The 15,455-nt window shown below is 44.9% G+C and overlaps 1 protein-coding gene across 1 annotated transcript; it reads right to left on the reverse strand.

The window, feature by feature from the left end:
- Positions 1 to 2,439: 2,439 nt before the first annotated feature.
- BAG1 (BAG cochaperone 1) lies at positions 2,440 to 15,164 on the reverse strand. Its single transcript, XM_045840859.1, has 7 exons — positions 14,660 to 15,164; positions 13,181 to 13,309; positions 10,853 to 10,935; positions 8,905 to 9,018; positions 6,270 to 6,377; positions 5,164 to 5,226; positions 2,440 to 4,708 (listed from the first exon to the last, which is right to left on the reverse strand). Exons 1-7 carry the CDS (start codon positions 14,712 to 14,714, stop codon positions 4,619 to 4,621), a joined length of 642 nt encoding a protein of 213 aa, XP_045696815.1. The 5' UTR covers positions 14,715 to 15,164; the 3' UTR covers positions 2,440 to 4,618.
- Between the last annotated feature and the right edge of the window lie 291 nt (positions 15,165 to 15,455).

Here is a 15,455-nt window from a genome sequence, read left to right on the forward strand (position 1 = left end):
ACTGAGGTCAAGAACCTAGGTGAGATCTGTACCTTCTGCCACTGCCAGGGTGCTTGGCCCAGCGTCAGAAGGCTTTGTGAGGGTCCCACAACCCCTCATGGCTTTCTCTCTGGCTAACCTAGCACCCCAAGTTCTCTCTCTCTCTCTCTCTCACACACACACACACACACACACACACATACACACAACCACGGCTGATATCCAAGTGATGCATGCACACAGTACAACAGAACTGCTCGTTAAAATATTGAAATAGGTGTGTAACAGTTGAAACAGGTGTTGTCCCAAGCCCTTGATGGCCCCCTCCTGCACCCTGCCCACCCACAGCAGGATGACTCCAGACTCAGCTTTCTTTTGGTCAATGTCCACTCCTACTGGCCGTTAAATATGCTGACACTAGACGCAGTCCCAGGCACACACAGCACACACGCACTCACACAACAGCCCATAGGAACACACAGCATGCAGAAATCTGCCCACAGAGCCCTGGCCTATGGTATATGTCAAGTGCCCACTCTTTAGGTCAAAGCCTACAGGAGGAACCGCTTGATAATGGTGGTGGGGGAAGAGTGGAGGGACCTGGCCAGGTGGGAGCATTTTCACATGGGAAAATAAATGTCAAGGTTTGAAAGGAAAAGTGGAGGCAAGGAAGGCAGGAACCGACATTCCCTGAACCACAGAAATGGGAACCTAAGCAGGAACTGCTGCTGATAGATTCGCAACTATTATAGGGACTGGGAGGTCATCTACAGGCCCTTCCATTGCTACTGACAACAGAATCTCATTTCCCACCTGCATATGAATAATGTAAGATTAATTTTGGCTGCCAGAGACTGAAAAGCTAATTGCGGTTTAAACAGAAGTTCACTTCTTTCACATAGACCTATCTAGTAAGCCAATTCCATGCTCCTTCTATAGTTACTCTGCCTTCCTCATCAGTTTCTACCTCAAGGTCCAAGGCAGCTGCTCCAAATCCAGCCATCATGTCTACATTCCAGCCCTCAGAAAGGAAGAAGAGCAAACTACTGCCTCTGGAAATGCTTCCCATAAGATGTACATATTAGTCCTGGCAGGGTGGCTCAGTTGGTTGGAGCATCATCTCATACACCAAAGGTCATAGGTTCAACCTCCAGTCTGGGCGCATGTGGGAGTTAACCAATCAATGTTTCTCTCACATCGATGTTTCTCTTTCTCTCACTCCCTTTTTCTCTAAAATCAATAAACATATCCTTGGGTGAGGATAAAAAAAATGTAGTCTTCTCTTATCCATGCTAGTGCAAGGAGACTGGGAAATAGAGTTTTTAGCTGGTTGGCCATGTGCTAAGCTGAAAATCAGGTGTTCACTTATTGTAGGAAAAGTGGATATTTGTGACACCTGAGTCTCTGCTCTAGGTGTCATATTTGTGGGACGCCTGTCTTACGCTCAAGCGGCATAGTTCAGCCACGCTTCTCAGTGGCCATTCTCTCCCAGGATTCCACTCACACAATGAGGAATCACAGATTCTGTTTGAGCAATGTGCCACAGTGGAAAAAACACCTAATTCCCTACTTTACAGATGGGGAAACTGTGGCCCTGCCTCTGGGAAGCACCCTGAAATCTATGTGTGGGCCCCTCAAGTCCCTATCTGTAACATGTAACTTAGCTGCTCCAGGCATGGCTGATTTGGCCAAAAGATTTTTCAGGATTTTTCAAACTGGAAACAAGAAAACAGAGCCAGTTCCTCTCTGGCAGTGAAGCTGTAAGATGTACAAAGTAGGGACTGCTGGCAGCTTTGTTTCCTACTTCATGGAAGAAGCAGGACGGAGAGAATGATGCTGACATACAAAGAAAGGTACAGAGTGATTCCAGGCAGTGTCTGAGTTCCTGGAGCCCACTTGTCCTTGAACTTCCCAAAGTTACATGGGATAACTTGACATCTGGACAATAAATTTTCCATTTTGACAATGTCCTTGAAATTAAGTTTCTGGCTCTTTCAACAAAAAGAGGCCTAACTACTAGATGAAGAAGGGTTTCTCAGAGGAGGTAATCTTTAAGTTATGCCTGAGGATAATCAGAAGTTGTTGACTAAAAAGTCCATGTGTGGAAGAAATCTTCCGGTTCTATGAGGCTGAAGAAAGTTTTGGGGATCACAGAGCTCCATGTACTCCTCTGCATTAGGGCTTATCCTGTCCCAGGAAAGTAGGCAACTGAGAAGGGATGTTCTCTTGCTGTTCAGAGGCAAAGCCACCCTGTGGATGGGTGAGCTGTGTGGCCAGGCCCCAGTTACCATCCTGCACATCTGCCAGGTACCCCACACCTTAGGGCCTCTTTTCTCATAAATAAATAAATAAATAAAACAATGGTTGTTGTTGTTGTAACTTTCAGTGCTGACAGAGCTTCAGTGGCTGAGTGCAGCTGTGGGAATTTCACTGTTGGTATGTGTGTTCAACGTTCATTCATTCATTCTCCAAATATTTATTGGGCATCTACTATAAAACCAGACAACGTGTTTGAAATACACTGTTAACAAGTCAGAGTAGCACCTTAACCCAAGGAACTTACAGTCAAATATAAAAGGCAAATATTAAATCAAACAATCCCATAAATAAATCATCACAGATTATGATACATGCTGTGAAAGAAAAGTTACAGCAAGCTATGACAGGGGCCTTGATATGTTCTCAGTCCATGGAAAAGGCATTGAGTTCAGTTTTGAAAGATAAATAGGAGTTACCTAGTGGAAGGGTGGCGTGGAGCTGTCCCAGCAGGGGAAGAGTGTATGTAAACACCCCAGGGCAGCAGAGGGTACAGAGCATATGAGGACCTGGGCAAAGACCAGAGTGGCCAACCACAGGCAGCAAATAGGAGGGTGGCCCGAGATGAAATGGGAGAGGGCAGAGAATAAGGACTTTGGCCTTTATTTCCAGAGAAATGGGAAGCCATTGGAGGTTTTTAAGCAGGGGACCAACACGATAGGATTTGTACTTTAGAATCATTCACAGTGCTCTGTGGGGAATGAACTGGAGAGGAGCAGAGAGGAAGTGGAAAGACCAACATGGGAGATAAGGAGGGCGAGGAAGAGAAAATGAGAGAGAACATGCAACCCTGACAATGGGGAAGTGGCACAACAGAGATGAAGATCATGGGCTCTGAATCAAACTGCCCGGCTTGGTGTCCTGGTTTTGCTAGTTGTTCTATGACTTCAGCCAATTACCTAAGCTCTCTCAGCTTCCTCACCTCTAACACGGGTTACTATCTGTCTACCTCCTAGGTTGTTTGAGGATTAAACAACTAATGCATCTAAAGTACTTAAAATAGTATCTGGCACACAGTAACTTTTCATTCAATGTTGTGACCCAAGGCGACACAGCTACTACATAAAAACAGCTAAGTACTGGATTGCTCTGATTGCAGCTGGTGCTGGGCTGGGCTGGGCCCTGAGCCTCATCCACTTGTCCACCGAGTCATCACCTTTTCCTAGTCCCACCCACACAGTCCTAAATTCCTGGGATTTCACTGATGCCCTCTCTGCCAAATACGGTTGGTTTCAGAGTTGACTGTCAAGAGCCCATCTGTTTCCTGGGCACTGTGTGAAAAAATGGGGTGACAGCAGCTGACCGGTTTAAGGGTTCTAGCATGCACGGCCACTCTCAATTTTATTAAAGTTATGACTAGAACCACAAGGGCTCTTGCCTCTCACACTTTATTTAAAAAAAAAAAGTTTAAACACTCTTCTGTTTGCTGATGTGTATACAAACTGTTTTTTAAAAACAATGGGTGGAGGGGTAGAGAAGGCCACAAAATGGACAGGAACAGCCTTGAAGGAAATACAGATCTCAGGATGGTACAGGTAACAGAAATGCCTTGGAAGGAACTCCTGAGAAGTTTATGGTTGTCTTCACCATCTGCCTGCTTTACTCATTCTGCTCCCCTCTCTGCCCTTCCTAAGCTGTGATTCTGACCTGGTTTCACGCAGAGACTCCATCAGCACTGGGTTCTAACCTTCTACAGATTTGTTTGGGGACATCAAACACAAGGCTCTGACCCCAGGAATGGCCCCCTGAGACCTACTGGCTGTGGCTTTGCAGGGACACTGGGAGGTGAGGACAGGGTATGTGAACCAACAACCAAGCCAGCTCTTCTAGAATCAGGTCACAACAAGAGATACTTGGACTAGTTTGTGCCAAACACCTGTTCCAGGCCATTCCTAACATTCCCAATGAGATACAACCCTCCCCCTCCCCGTGACTCTGATTCACATCTATGGGACTCCAGGATCACAAGGGCAAAAAGGCCTTATGTATTTGAAGACCAAGGTGGCCTATAAAAACCCAAACTACCCCAGGACAAATGAGGGCACCCAAAGGTCAAAAGACCTGGGAAGACTTGGGCCTTCCCCAGACAAGGTGGGCTGGTGGCCAGCACAGCCACACAGAGACAGAATGGGAAAACAGACAAGAGCTCTACTTAGTACTGTAAAGACAATACTTGTTCTTTGAGAACAGGTGTAGGAGAAGGAAAACTGGCAACTGGCCAATTGTCCCCAGCAACCCTGGAGAAATCAGGTAACTTCTGTTCCAAATGGGGCAGAGCTGGTGGAACTGTCTTCAGGGTCGAACAGCCTCTCTCCGCCTCACCTCACTTGGCCAGGGCCAAGTTTGTGGACTGCAGCCGCTCTGTCTCCTGGCAGATGTTCTGTTCCACTGTGTCACACTCAGCTAGGAACGCCTGAAAAATCCATGCATGACAGTGAGGGTCCACCCAGAGCCAGCCAACCCCAAGGCTCTGCTCAGCCATTCTGGGAAACCCACGGGTGACTGACTCATGCTGAAACAGGCTGTGCAGGGATGGCCTAGGCTCCAAAGTAAGGATAGGGAAGAGGAGGGACACAAAGACCAGGGTTTCTGACCATGCTCTAGGCCCATAACCCCCCAAAGGGCGGTGATAACAGGAAGCCTTGATGCTGCAACTGTACATTTCAGGGGGCTCTGTACATATGAATGTGTCCACCCCATCTGCTCTCAGTGATCTCCCTTCCCAATTAGTTTAACTTCAAATATTCTGGGTTCATGCTGAATGCCGAGTAACAAAAAAAAGCCACACACACTTCTATACCCTTCTTTGAAGAGATAAACACAGACACCAACATTCTACCCTTTCTAATACTCTACCACACAACTCACCTGAACCCTTTTCACCAAACCCTTCCTTTTTAGTCTACTGTCTTTGAAATTTTCTGGCAGAATCTATGGGAAAATAAGTTGACACATAAATAATTATCATTAAAAATGACATAAGAACATACCAGAAATACCCAGGGAACACCAAATACAATAGGTCATGGGTCACCAATGTGAATGAGACATGCATTCTCAGGAATCATTTCTGAATCTATATCCTCCACCACCCTTCCATGGCTCATGACCTTATAAAAGCTCCCTTTGTTCTGTGTCTGGGCCACAGAAACTGATCTTTAACACAGACTTTGTTCTTCCACTGTTTCCTATGTATGGATACTATATGTTGTGGCCATACCATGAGCTCACTGTGGCAGGAAAAGCACCTTCTGCATCTTCTTTACAACCTTCCTCACCCTCCCCCCCCACCAAATCCCAAGCAGAGTAGCTCATCCTCAAAAATGAGGCATCAGCCCTGGCTGGTGTGGCTCAGTGGATTGAGCGCCGGCCTGCAAACCAAAGGGTCACCAGTTCGATGCCCAGTCAGGGCATATGCCTGGGTTGTGTGCCAGGTCCCCAGGAAGGGGCACATGAGAGACAACCACACATTGATGTTTCTCTTCCTCTCTTTCTCCCTCCCTTTCCCTCTGTCTTAAAAAGAATGAGGCATCAAGCTAGAGATATCATTATCGTCATCTGTAAAAGGGAACATGGCATCAATGATTCCCAACAGCCTCCCAAGAACTGAGCCTGATTGAATTCTGTACAGGTAATGAGTTAAGTGGAATATCAGTAATGTAAGTATCAGAAAGTGAAGCGTATGTTTCTCCAACCAAGAGATCATGGACCATTTGGATCCCAGCTTCACGAGGATTAGGTGCTACTAGCATACATGAATAAAAATGACAAAAGTCCTGTGTTGGTGGGATGTGGGTGCCTAGAAATCAGCAACTGTCTTATCTTTCCAAGCATTCACCCCGGATCTACCCGTGTCTGGCACACACAGCAAGAGCTCGATATCCTTGGGCAGTAAGGCTGAGTTACTGAAAGAGTGAAACTGACTAAAACATAGTCAAAGGAAACTAGTTTTTCTCAGGTGAATATTTACTTACTAGTGTGTCAATCTCCTCCAAGATCTTCATAAACTGCTCAATTGTGGCTTTTACTCTCTTATTGAGTTTGCAGAGAGCTTCAGCTTGCAAATCTGTGGCCAGAAAGCCCTGTGGAGAAATAACGCACTCTTGCAAGGGTTCCTTGAGGCTAATGGAAAACTCCAAGCTGAGGCACTGATGGAGCAGCCACACTCCGAATCCACATTCCCCCCAACAGGCTGGGCTAGACCTCAAGACCTACAACTTCATCTCTTGGAAAAACCAGGAAAACTGGCCCTAGGCCCCCCAAGCACTGTAATAGGCCTTTCTGTAATAACCTGCAAATGCCTCCTGAGCCCCAGCTCTGGTGAAGCCAGAGGAGTATACCTACATACAGGAGGCAGACACAGTAAGAGCACAGAGTTTAGAGTTTGGTAGCCCTGGACTTGAATTCTGCTGCCATTTACTGGGTTGTGATCTTGAGTAAGTTACTTAACCTATCTGTGCCTCAGTATTTTCATTATGAAAATGAAGATTACGATACCCACACCCCATAGGGTTACTGTGAGGACCAAGGGGAATATATGCAGACCCTTAATATAATTCCTGACACAGACATGTGCTAACAAACGGCAGCACTTACATTATTTTTATTAAATGGACTGGCTGTGTATTCACATTGCTTGGCCAAATGACCAGTTAGCTGGTGACAGCAGGGATTTCTGGGGGTGTTTATCAAAGACGACAGTTACGGATGCAAATCTGACAACATGCAGTACACCTTAGCCAGAAATTCCAACTCAAAGAATTTATTCTACCAAAAAAAATCAGAAATAGTCAAAAAAGATCTACGTCTAAGGATTTCAAAGCAGCATTACCCAAAATGGTAAAAGAACATTAAGTGATAAACAATAAAGGACTGGTTAGGTAATAAACCGTGCTGCATTCACATGTGATGAAATGTTATGCAAGTTTTGAAAAGTTTGATTGTTTTTAATGAAAAATTTACAAAGTGTATATAACAGCACACCAATTTGTTTTAAAGACAGAAAAATAGATTCCAGGCTTTAGTAATGGCTGTCTTTGAGCTGGGGCACTATAGGTAATTTTTATTTTCCATATTAATGCCCATATATTTACTTAAACATTACATACAATCACTATGTATTACTTTTGTAATTAAAACACAAGCATACATCCATTAAAGTTATAAAATGAGGTAAAAAACAAATAGTTTGGGACTGTTTCTAATCCTTATTGGTTTCAGTACTCCATCTCTAATATAAGAAATTGGCCCTGGCTGGTGTGGCTCAGTGGATTGAGCACAGGCCTGGGAACCCAAGTGTTGCCACTTCAATTCCCTGTCAGAGCACATGCCTGGGTTGTGGGCCAGGTCCCCAGTAGGGGTCGTGTGAGAGGCAACCACACATTGATGTTTCTCTCCCTCTCCCCTTCCCCTCTCTAAAAATAAATAAATAAATATTTTTTAAAAAGAAATTGAATTGGATGACCACCCCTCTAAGATCCAGTCAAGTTGGACCTTCTATGAATCAACAAAATGTTCTTTTCTTTGCTAAACATATTTATCAGCCTAGACCAGCAATTTTCAACCTTTTTTTAACCTCACGGCACACATAAACGAATCACTAAAATTCTGGCCCTGACTGGTATGGCTTAGTTGGTTGGGCATTGTCCCACAAAGCACAGAGCCACCGGTTCAACCCCTGGTCAGGACACATGCCTAGGTTTTGGGTTTGGTCCCTGGTCAGGCATGTGAGAGAAGCAACCAATCAATATTTCTCTCCCTCTCTTTCTTCCTCCCTTCCCCTCTGTTAAATTAATAAATTTTTAAAAATGAAGCCCTGGCTGGCGTAGCTCAGTGGATTGAGCACGGGCTGGGAACCAAAGTGTCCCAGGTTCGATTCCCAGCCAGATACATTCCTGGGTTGCAGGCCATAACCCCCAGCAACCGCACATTGATGTTTCTCTCTCTTTATCTCCCTCCCTTCCCTCTCTAAAAAATAAATAAATAAAATATTTAAAAAAAAGAAAAATAAAATGAAATTTTATAGTATATACCAAGAAATTTATTTTTTGCTAATCTGACCAAAAAAATAGGTGTAATTGTGATTCATTCACACCTGACAGCTATTGTTGTGTTGGCTGTTGCCATTTTTTTATTTGACAAGCTAATGGAAAAGAGGTCAGTGCCTCTGACTAAATAGTCAGACATTGAATGTTTTAAAAATTCTTGTGGCACAATGGTTGAAAATTGCTGGACTAGACTGAGAGAAGTTATCTATTCTATTTTAGACAATACGTGACCCTAGTACAGCAGGTGCTCTCCCAGACGCACAAATGGATGCTGGCTGGGGTTTGAAAATAACAGTGATAACACTTACAAAGCACTTAGCATGTCTCAGGCTCAAACTACATTACTTAATCATCACAAAAGCCTAAAAGGGAGGAATCATCATTTTTCCTTTTTATAGATGAGGAACTTGAGACAAAGGTAGAGTTGCCCACAGTGACAGAAAGAGTAGAGCCAGGATCTGAACCCAAGGAGTCTGACTACTGAGCCTGCTCTTGTAACATACGTTTGTAACTCCACAAATTTCTTAGAGAAGCTAAACAGTCAAAGTCCACCAAGAGTTACCTGCTGGATTCCACTAAGCTCTTTATTCAACTCTTCCAGCTGGTTAGCTATCTTCTCCACAGACTTCTCCAAATCTTTCAACTTCTTTAGTTCAATTTCTTCCTCTGGACTATTCTAAAATGTTTAAGAGTAAAACAAATAAACAAATAAAACAGAGCCCTGACCAGTGTGGCTCGTTTGTTGGGCATGGTCCCACAAGGTGAAAGGTTTCTGGTTGGATTCCTGGTCAGGGCACATGCCTAGGTTGCGGGTTCAGCCCCCAGTTAGGGGCATGCAAGAGGCAATTGTTTGATGTTCCTCTCACATATCAATGTTTCTTTCCCCCCTCTTTCCTCTCCCCCTCCCCCTCTCTCTAAAAACAAATTTTAAAAATCTTTTAAAAAAACAGAATGTTTAAGAATAAAATGAAGCCACTAATCACCAAGAAGAGTATCCCCTGTCAGGAAAAAAAAGCCTGGCCACAAAAGGGCTAAACCACTCACCAAAACAAAAGTCTTAACTCTGTTGCTTCTTGGAAAACAAGCGACAGGGTACATGTTAGGCATTCTATCTACGAAGACTAGACTAGAGAGAGGGTATCTACAAAGACTCCAGACTAGGGAGAAGGTATTAGGTAAGTATTCAGGTAAGGCCCTGACAACTTGGATTCAGAGAATGGAGCCAGGCTCAGCCTCAGCCTGGGGCTGATCATCAACAGCCAGTCTGATCCCTGGAGGGTGAGCAAATTACAGTGAACACCTGTGAAGAGTCCAGAATGGCTAGGTAGATGGAATTCTACTATTCCTTCACATAGAATTCCAAAATGTCATCCACCAACATGACAATGATGAATACTTTTAACAAGTGTTTCCTCTATGCCAGGTACTATCCTGAGCACTTTACCAGTGTTATTGTTTTAAGCCTTACCAAAACCCAATGAGGTGGGTAGGTACTGTTTTGATAGTGAAATTGAGGTTATTATAACCTAAGGGCACATAGCCAAAAAGAAACAGAGCGGAAACTGGAGTCAGATTTGGCTCTACACACCCCAGGACAGCTCCAATCAGGAGTCCTACAGCTTCTTCAACCTCAGCCTTTGGGTTCTGCCACTGCCTATCACTATTCTCCCTGACCCTTGAGCAAGAAATCTAGACTATTTCCCCTTCTCTCACCTAAACAATTGAGAGCCAGAGACAGCATCTTCCTGCTTTTATACTATCCCAAATTATTCACATTCTTTTTTGTGGCTAAATTCAGAGTGCCAGTCTCCTAGCAGTTCCAAGTCTGGACTAGATTTTCTTTGTCTCTACTTTGCTAATCTCACCCTCTTTCCACTTGGAGTCAGCCACCTCACTCAAAGTAAGGAAACTTCATGTAACCAACAATTCCATTGGGTCACAATGCAGGACTGTCCAGGGCCCTCCCTCATCACCCACGAGGCTATTGTCCTCACCTGTCACCAACTGGCTCTTTTTTTCCCCTTAATTCTTTAGTCTACACCTTTCTTTCCAGCTAGAGGAAAGAACCCTTAGTCTGATCCTTTCTTTTCCTTGTGGGATACTTTAGAAAAAAGGGTGGTTAAAGGGAGAGAGCCTAAAACTTGTATTTACTTTTTAAATCTACAGGTTTATTTTAATAAAATGTTCTCTTGCAAATCCCCTCCAAATGAGTAAGGCCTGTCTTAGGCACCTTTTAACCAGACTGAGCCTCTACCACCCACACAAAAGCTGTGTTACTGAGGCAGCACAACTGTGCCTAACTTTTCAGAGCAAGAGCCCACACCAACAGAAGCCAGAGGGCGTAAGAACAACAAAACTGGTGACCCCATCGAACAAATGGAGGCTACATTTGTTTAGAGTGCTTCACCAATGCAGAATCCGGGTCCCCAATTTTGCCTTCTACTCAGAAATATGCATAAAAGACCTCGGTCATTTGATTTGGTTGTATTCTGGTGGAAAAAGCAATTTACCTTTTTCCCAATTAACATGATCCGGCAACCATTTTGTAGTCCAAGTGCAGACAAAGGTTTCTCCATTTCCTTCAGAGATTTTCCTGAAGAGAAGAAAGTTATGCCAAGTTGTAACAATTGTACAACACTGAAAACAGGTTTCAGTAAGGAGACAGACAAGTGTTTTCACTGATGAGAAGACGATAACTTGGTGTAACTTTAGAAGGGTCTTGACTCAGTAATTTCACTTCAGCTATTATCCTAAACAAAAAACAGAACATGTGCCTGCAAAATAACTGTTATATAATAATTTTCTTTCTTTAAAAAACATTTTTTTACTTATTTTCAGAAAGGGAGGAAGGGAGGGGGAGAGAGAGAGAGAGAAACATCGATGTGTGAGAGAAACAAGAGAAATATCAATCTGTTGCTCCCTGCAAGCCACCAACTGGGCACCTGGCCTGCAACCCAGGCACATGGCCTGATAGGGAATTGAACTGGTGACCTTCCAGTTTGCAGACCAGTGCTCAATCTACTGAGCCATACCAGCCAGTACAAACACATAATTTTCAGTGCGACCTTATTCATAACCATAAGAAACTGGAAAGAGCCAAAAATTCAGGAGTAGGGAGCTGATAAACTATACTTCAGAACAACAGAAAACTTTGTAGGCATTAACGTTCATTTTTTCGGCAAATTTCAAGGCCACAATAAACCTTGATGACCCAGGGTTTCCTGGGAAAAAAGTTAAAAAACTGTATAATCAATATGATCCTAGGTTTGTTATCTAAAAATGAACAAATTTAAAAAAACCCAAAAAACAGAAACCATTGTCCTGGCTGGTGTGGCTTAGTCGGTTCTAGTGTTGTCCTGTAACCAAAAGGTTACAGGTTTGATTCCCAGTCAGGGCACATACCTAGGTTGGTTGCAGGTTCAATCCCCAGTTGGGGTGCCAATCCCCAGTTCGGGAGAGTATAGGAGACAACCAACTGATGCTTCTCTCTTGCATCGCTTTTTCTCTCTCAACCTCTCTCCCTTCCTCTCTCTAAAAGCACTGGAAAAAAAAAAGTCCTCACATGAGGATAAAAAATAACAACAAAAGCCCACAAACCAGAACCTGCACTTCTACACGCCAGAATAAACAAACCAGAAAGCTAAATAGAAATATGCTGAAATGTTATGAGGGGTTTTATCCAGGAGAACATTTTCTTCTTTATGCTTTCTCTATTTTGAAATGTGCCCTTATAATTTTTAAATGAAATGTTTTTAAAATGAAAAACAAACAAAAAAACCCAAAACAAAAAGTTACACTGTGAAGTGTACATAAAAATGCTTTCCATCACTAAATACTTTATGATCAACACTAAATGAGATAAATCTGGCCCCACCAGATACCAAAATAATGGGTTCCCATGGAATGGAAAGACAGAGCATGGGGGTACGGAGGGGACAGGTCCTGGCAGAAACTGGCATCACCCAGTGGGCCTGTCATATCCAGGCTCCTGGTAAGTTTGTTCATCCAGCACCCTCTATGTCAGCACTATGCTGAGCATTGGACACACAGCAGTATCTCTGCCCATATAGAATTTGTTATTCTAACAAAAAAATCAGATACTGAGCAACTCTGAAAACAATTATTGTAATAGTAATTTCAGTACAGGTTATGCCAAAGTGGTAGGGAGTGCTATGTGAACATACAATGGGAAGAGGATCTAACTCAGCCAGGGTAGACTGTCCAGGTGCTTCATCACAAATGGTAAGTTTCTGCCCTATGAAGTCTTCTATTGTTCTATTGTATAGTTTATCCATCCCCTATTCCTTAATTTTTGGCTCTTCCCAGTTTCTTACTATTGTGAATAAGATTGCACTGAAAATTACTGTGTTTGCCCTGACCAAGTTGGCTCAGTGGATTGAGCACTTGCCTGCAAACCGAAAAGTCACCAGTTTGATTCCCTTTCAAGGCACATGCCTGGTCTCAAGTTGGGGCGGGTGAGAGACAATTGATTGATTGTCTCTCTCACACATTGATATTTCTCACCCTCTCTTTCTCCCTCCCTTCCCCTTTCTAAAATAAATAAAATCTTAAGACTGAATACCTTTCCCCTAAAATTAGGAACAAGACAAGAGTGTCTGCTTTAACAAAAAAAAAAAAGAGTAAGATTCTGCCACCCTCATGTGGCTTCAATTCTAACACATGCCCAAATGTTTGGAAGTATCCAGTACACAGTAGGTCCTCAATAAATATTTGCTAAAGAAATAAATAAACAGCAAACAAGAATTACCCAATTTTGAGAACTGAGAGTTACCATTCCTTTAGTCATAAGGGCTTAAAGCTGGAAGAGAAATGCCTACCCTTAAATATGAGTTTCTGAAAAAGTAGTGGGACCCCAGTGGCCTCTTCAACAACCTGGGCCAGGTCTTGGACAGTTGGTTCACTACAGCCTTGCTGTGGGGTAACATGTAGGTCATGCTTCTCATTGCCTGGGGAGAGAGAAAAGCATTTAATTAAGAAAACTCTTCCACATAAACCAATGTAGGCTGATACTTTATTATATTTAAGTACAGAGCCTCCAGCCCTCAAGGCCCAGTTCTTATGCAACCTACTCCAAACAGCCCCCCACCCCATCTGCCCAGCTTTAGTCTGCTGACCTGGTCAAGGATTTTTATTTCCTTTATTACAATTAACAATATTAGTGATATCAGCTAATTTGTAAGCACTTAACATGCACAAGAGGTTAACTAGGCTCATTTTATGCATTATCTTATTTAATCCTCAGAACCACCCTATGAAGTAGGTACTACCTATTATTGCCCATTTCACAGACAAGCAAACTGAGTTCAGTCAAGACCTGTCTGTGGAGACCCAGCTGTGGAGTCATAACTTGACCTCAGATCTGATTCTAAAGTCCACACTTTTTATCACAAGCCATCTGCCTCTGTGGCCTGAATGCCCTCTTTTCTGTACTGTACTGACCTGTGTATCCTTTGCTATAACAGGCAAAGGACTGTTTTTTCCCTCCAGGTCTCTCCCACTGGGCACATCTGGGTACAAACATAGTTGGTGCTCAGTAAATAGGCAAATGAGTGAATAAACTCAAAACAGCAAAAAATTTCTTTTTGGGGCAGAGGTGCCAATTCTTTTCCAGGTATGTGGGCAGTAAGGAGGTAGCCTGTTTACCACGCATTAGGCAAAGCCTTGAGCCTGTTCAGGACAGGTGTTAACAACTGTAATTCACAGAGAACAAAACAGATGCCTACCAAGGAGACATCCCAAGGTCACTTAAAATTGCAGGATCCAAAATCTCCAGATTCTGAGGTCCTGGGATTTCCCACAATTGGTCCTGAGGAAACCTAATGGGCTCAGCCCTCCGTTGAATTGATCATTTTGGTCTGTGTGAACTCCAACAGCAGGCAGAGCCAAAGGGTGCCCAGGGTGCATGCTTGGACCCACAGCTCACTCAAACAGTGTACATACACGGGTGTATGACTCGATACCCACATAGGTGTCCGGACACAGAGCAGTCATACGCATGGGCCAATACAAGCCTGACACAAAGACCCACAATAACTGTGCAGGCACAGGCTTACATACACAACCACGACTACGACGTGAAGTACGACATCGAAGAGCAAACAAATGACTTAAAACAAAATACTACGGCCACAGAGAAAGGTGTGCTGATAGAGACCCACACAAAAACCCGTTCCACGGACACAAACAAGAACCCACACTTCCGGACGCCAGGACAAACACTTGGACAAGCGCTTCCACAGAACACGTGTCAAACCCCTAGACCCTGCCAGACTTTCGTGGCGCGGCACGAAACCAACCCGGACACCCGTGCTCACTGTGGGTGACGGTCACGCTGAGTCCAGCTGCCGCCATTTCCTCACTCTGGGCCACCTCTTCGCTTAAGGCCACCTCTTTGCTCTCGGTCACCTCTTCGCTCCCGACCACCTCTTCGCCTGGGGCCACCTCTTCGCTTGGGGCCACCTCTTCGCTTGGGGCCACCTCTTCGCTCTGGACCACCTCTTCGCTCCCGACTACCTCTTTGCTTCCAGCCACCTCTTCGCTCTGGGCCGAGTGAAGCCGCACTTTTTTCTTCACCCGCGGCCTGCGAGCGCCGGCGGCGGCGCCCCTGGTGGATCTGACATGCCCCCTGGCCGCGCTCCTGGCGGATGGCCGCTGAAAGGGAGGCGGACCGCACTCGGCCGGGGGCACCGACTGACGCGACTCTCGGCCCTGCCGAGGGGCGCGCCGCCGGGGGCCCAGCCGCTCCCGGTCGCCTCTCGGTCTCCGCGCGCCACCGCGCTCCGCCAGACCCGCACTTGTTGCTCACCCAGCAGTGGGAGCTGAACACCGTCGCCTGCAAACCCAACGGGTGACTTCCCTGTCTCTCCCAGCTCCAGCCTACCCGCCACGCCCCTCGGAGCAAGGCTTCCACCCCGCCCAATACCGGGGAAGCCGCCCCTGGGTCCCACCCACTCAGATGAGGCCCCGCCTTGCTGGTTTGAAGCCACGCCCCCATATCGCCAAGCGTGGCCACACCCCACGCTGACTCTACCTAGTGCCTCCAATCTCCTGGAGCTCTCTTTCCCCGGAAGGCCGAGCTGAAAACCCGGAGAA

Source organism: Phyllostomus hastatus, unplaced genomic scaffold (genome assembly GCF_019186645.2).
Source record: "Phyllostomus hastatus isolate PE091 unplaced genomic scaffold, TTU_PhHast_1.1 phas_contig_34, whole genome shotgun sequence".
NCBI classification, from domain to species: Eukaryota; Metazoa; Chordata; class Mammalia; order Chiroptera; family Phyllostomidae; genus Phyllostomus; species Phyllostomus hastatus.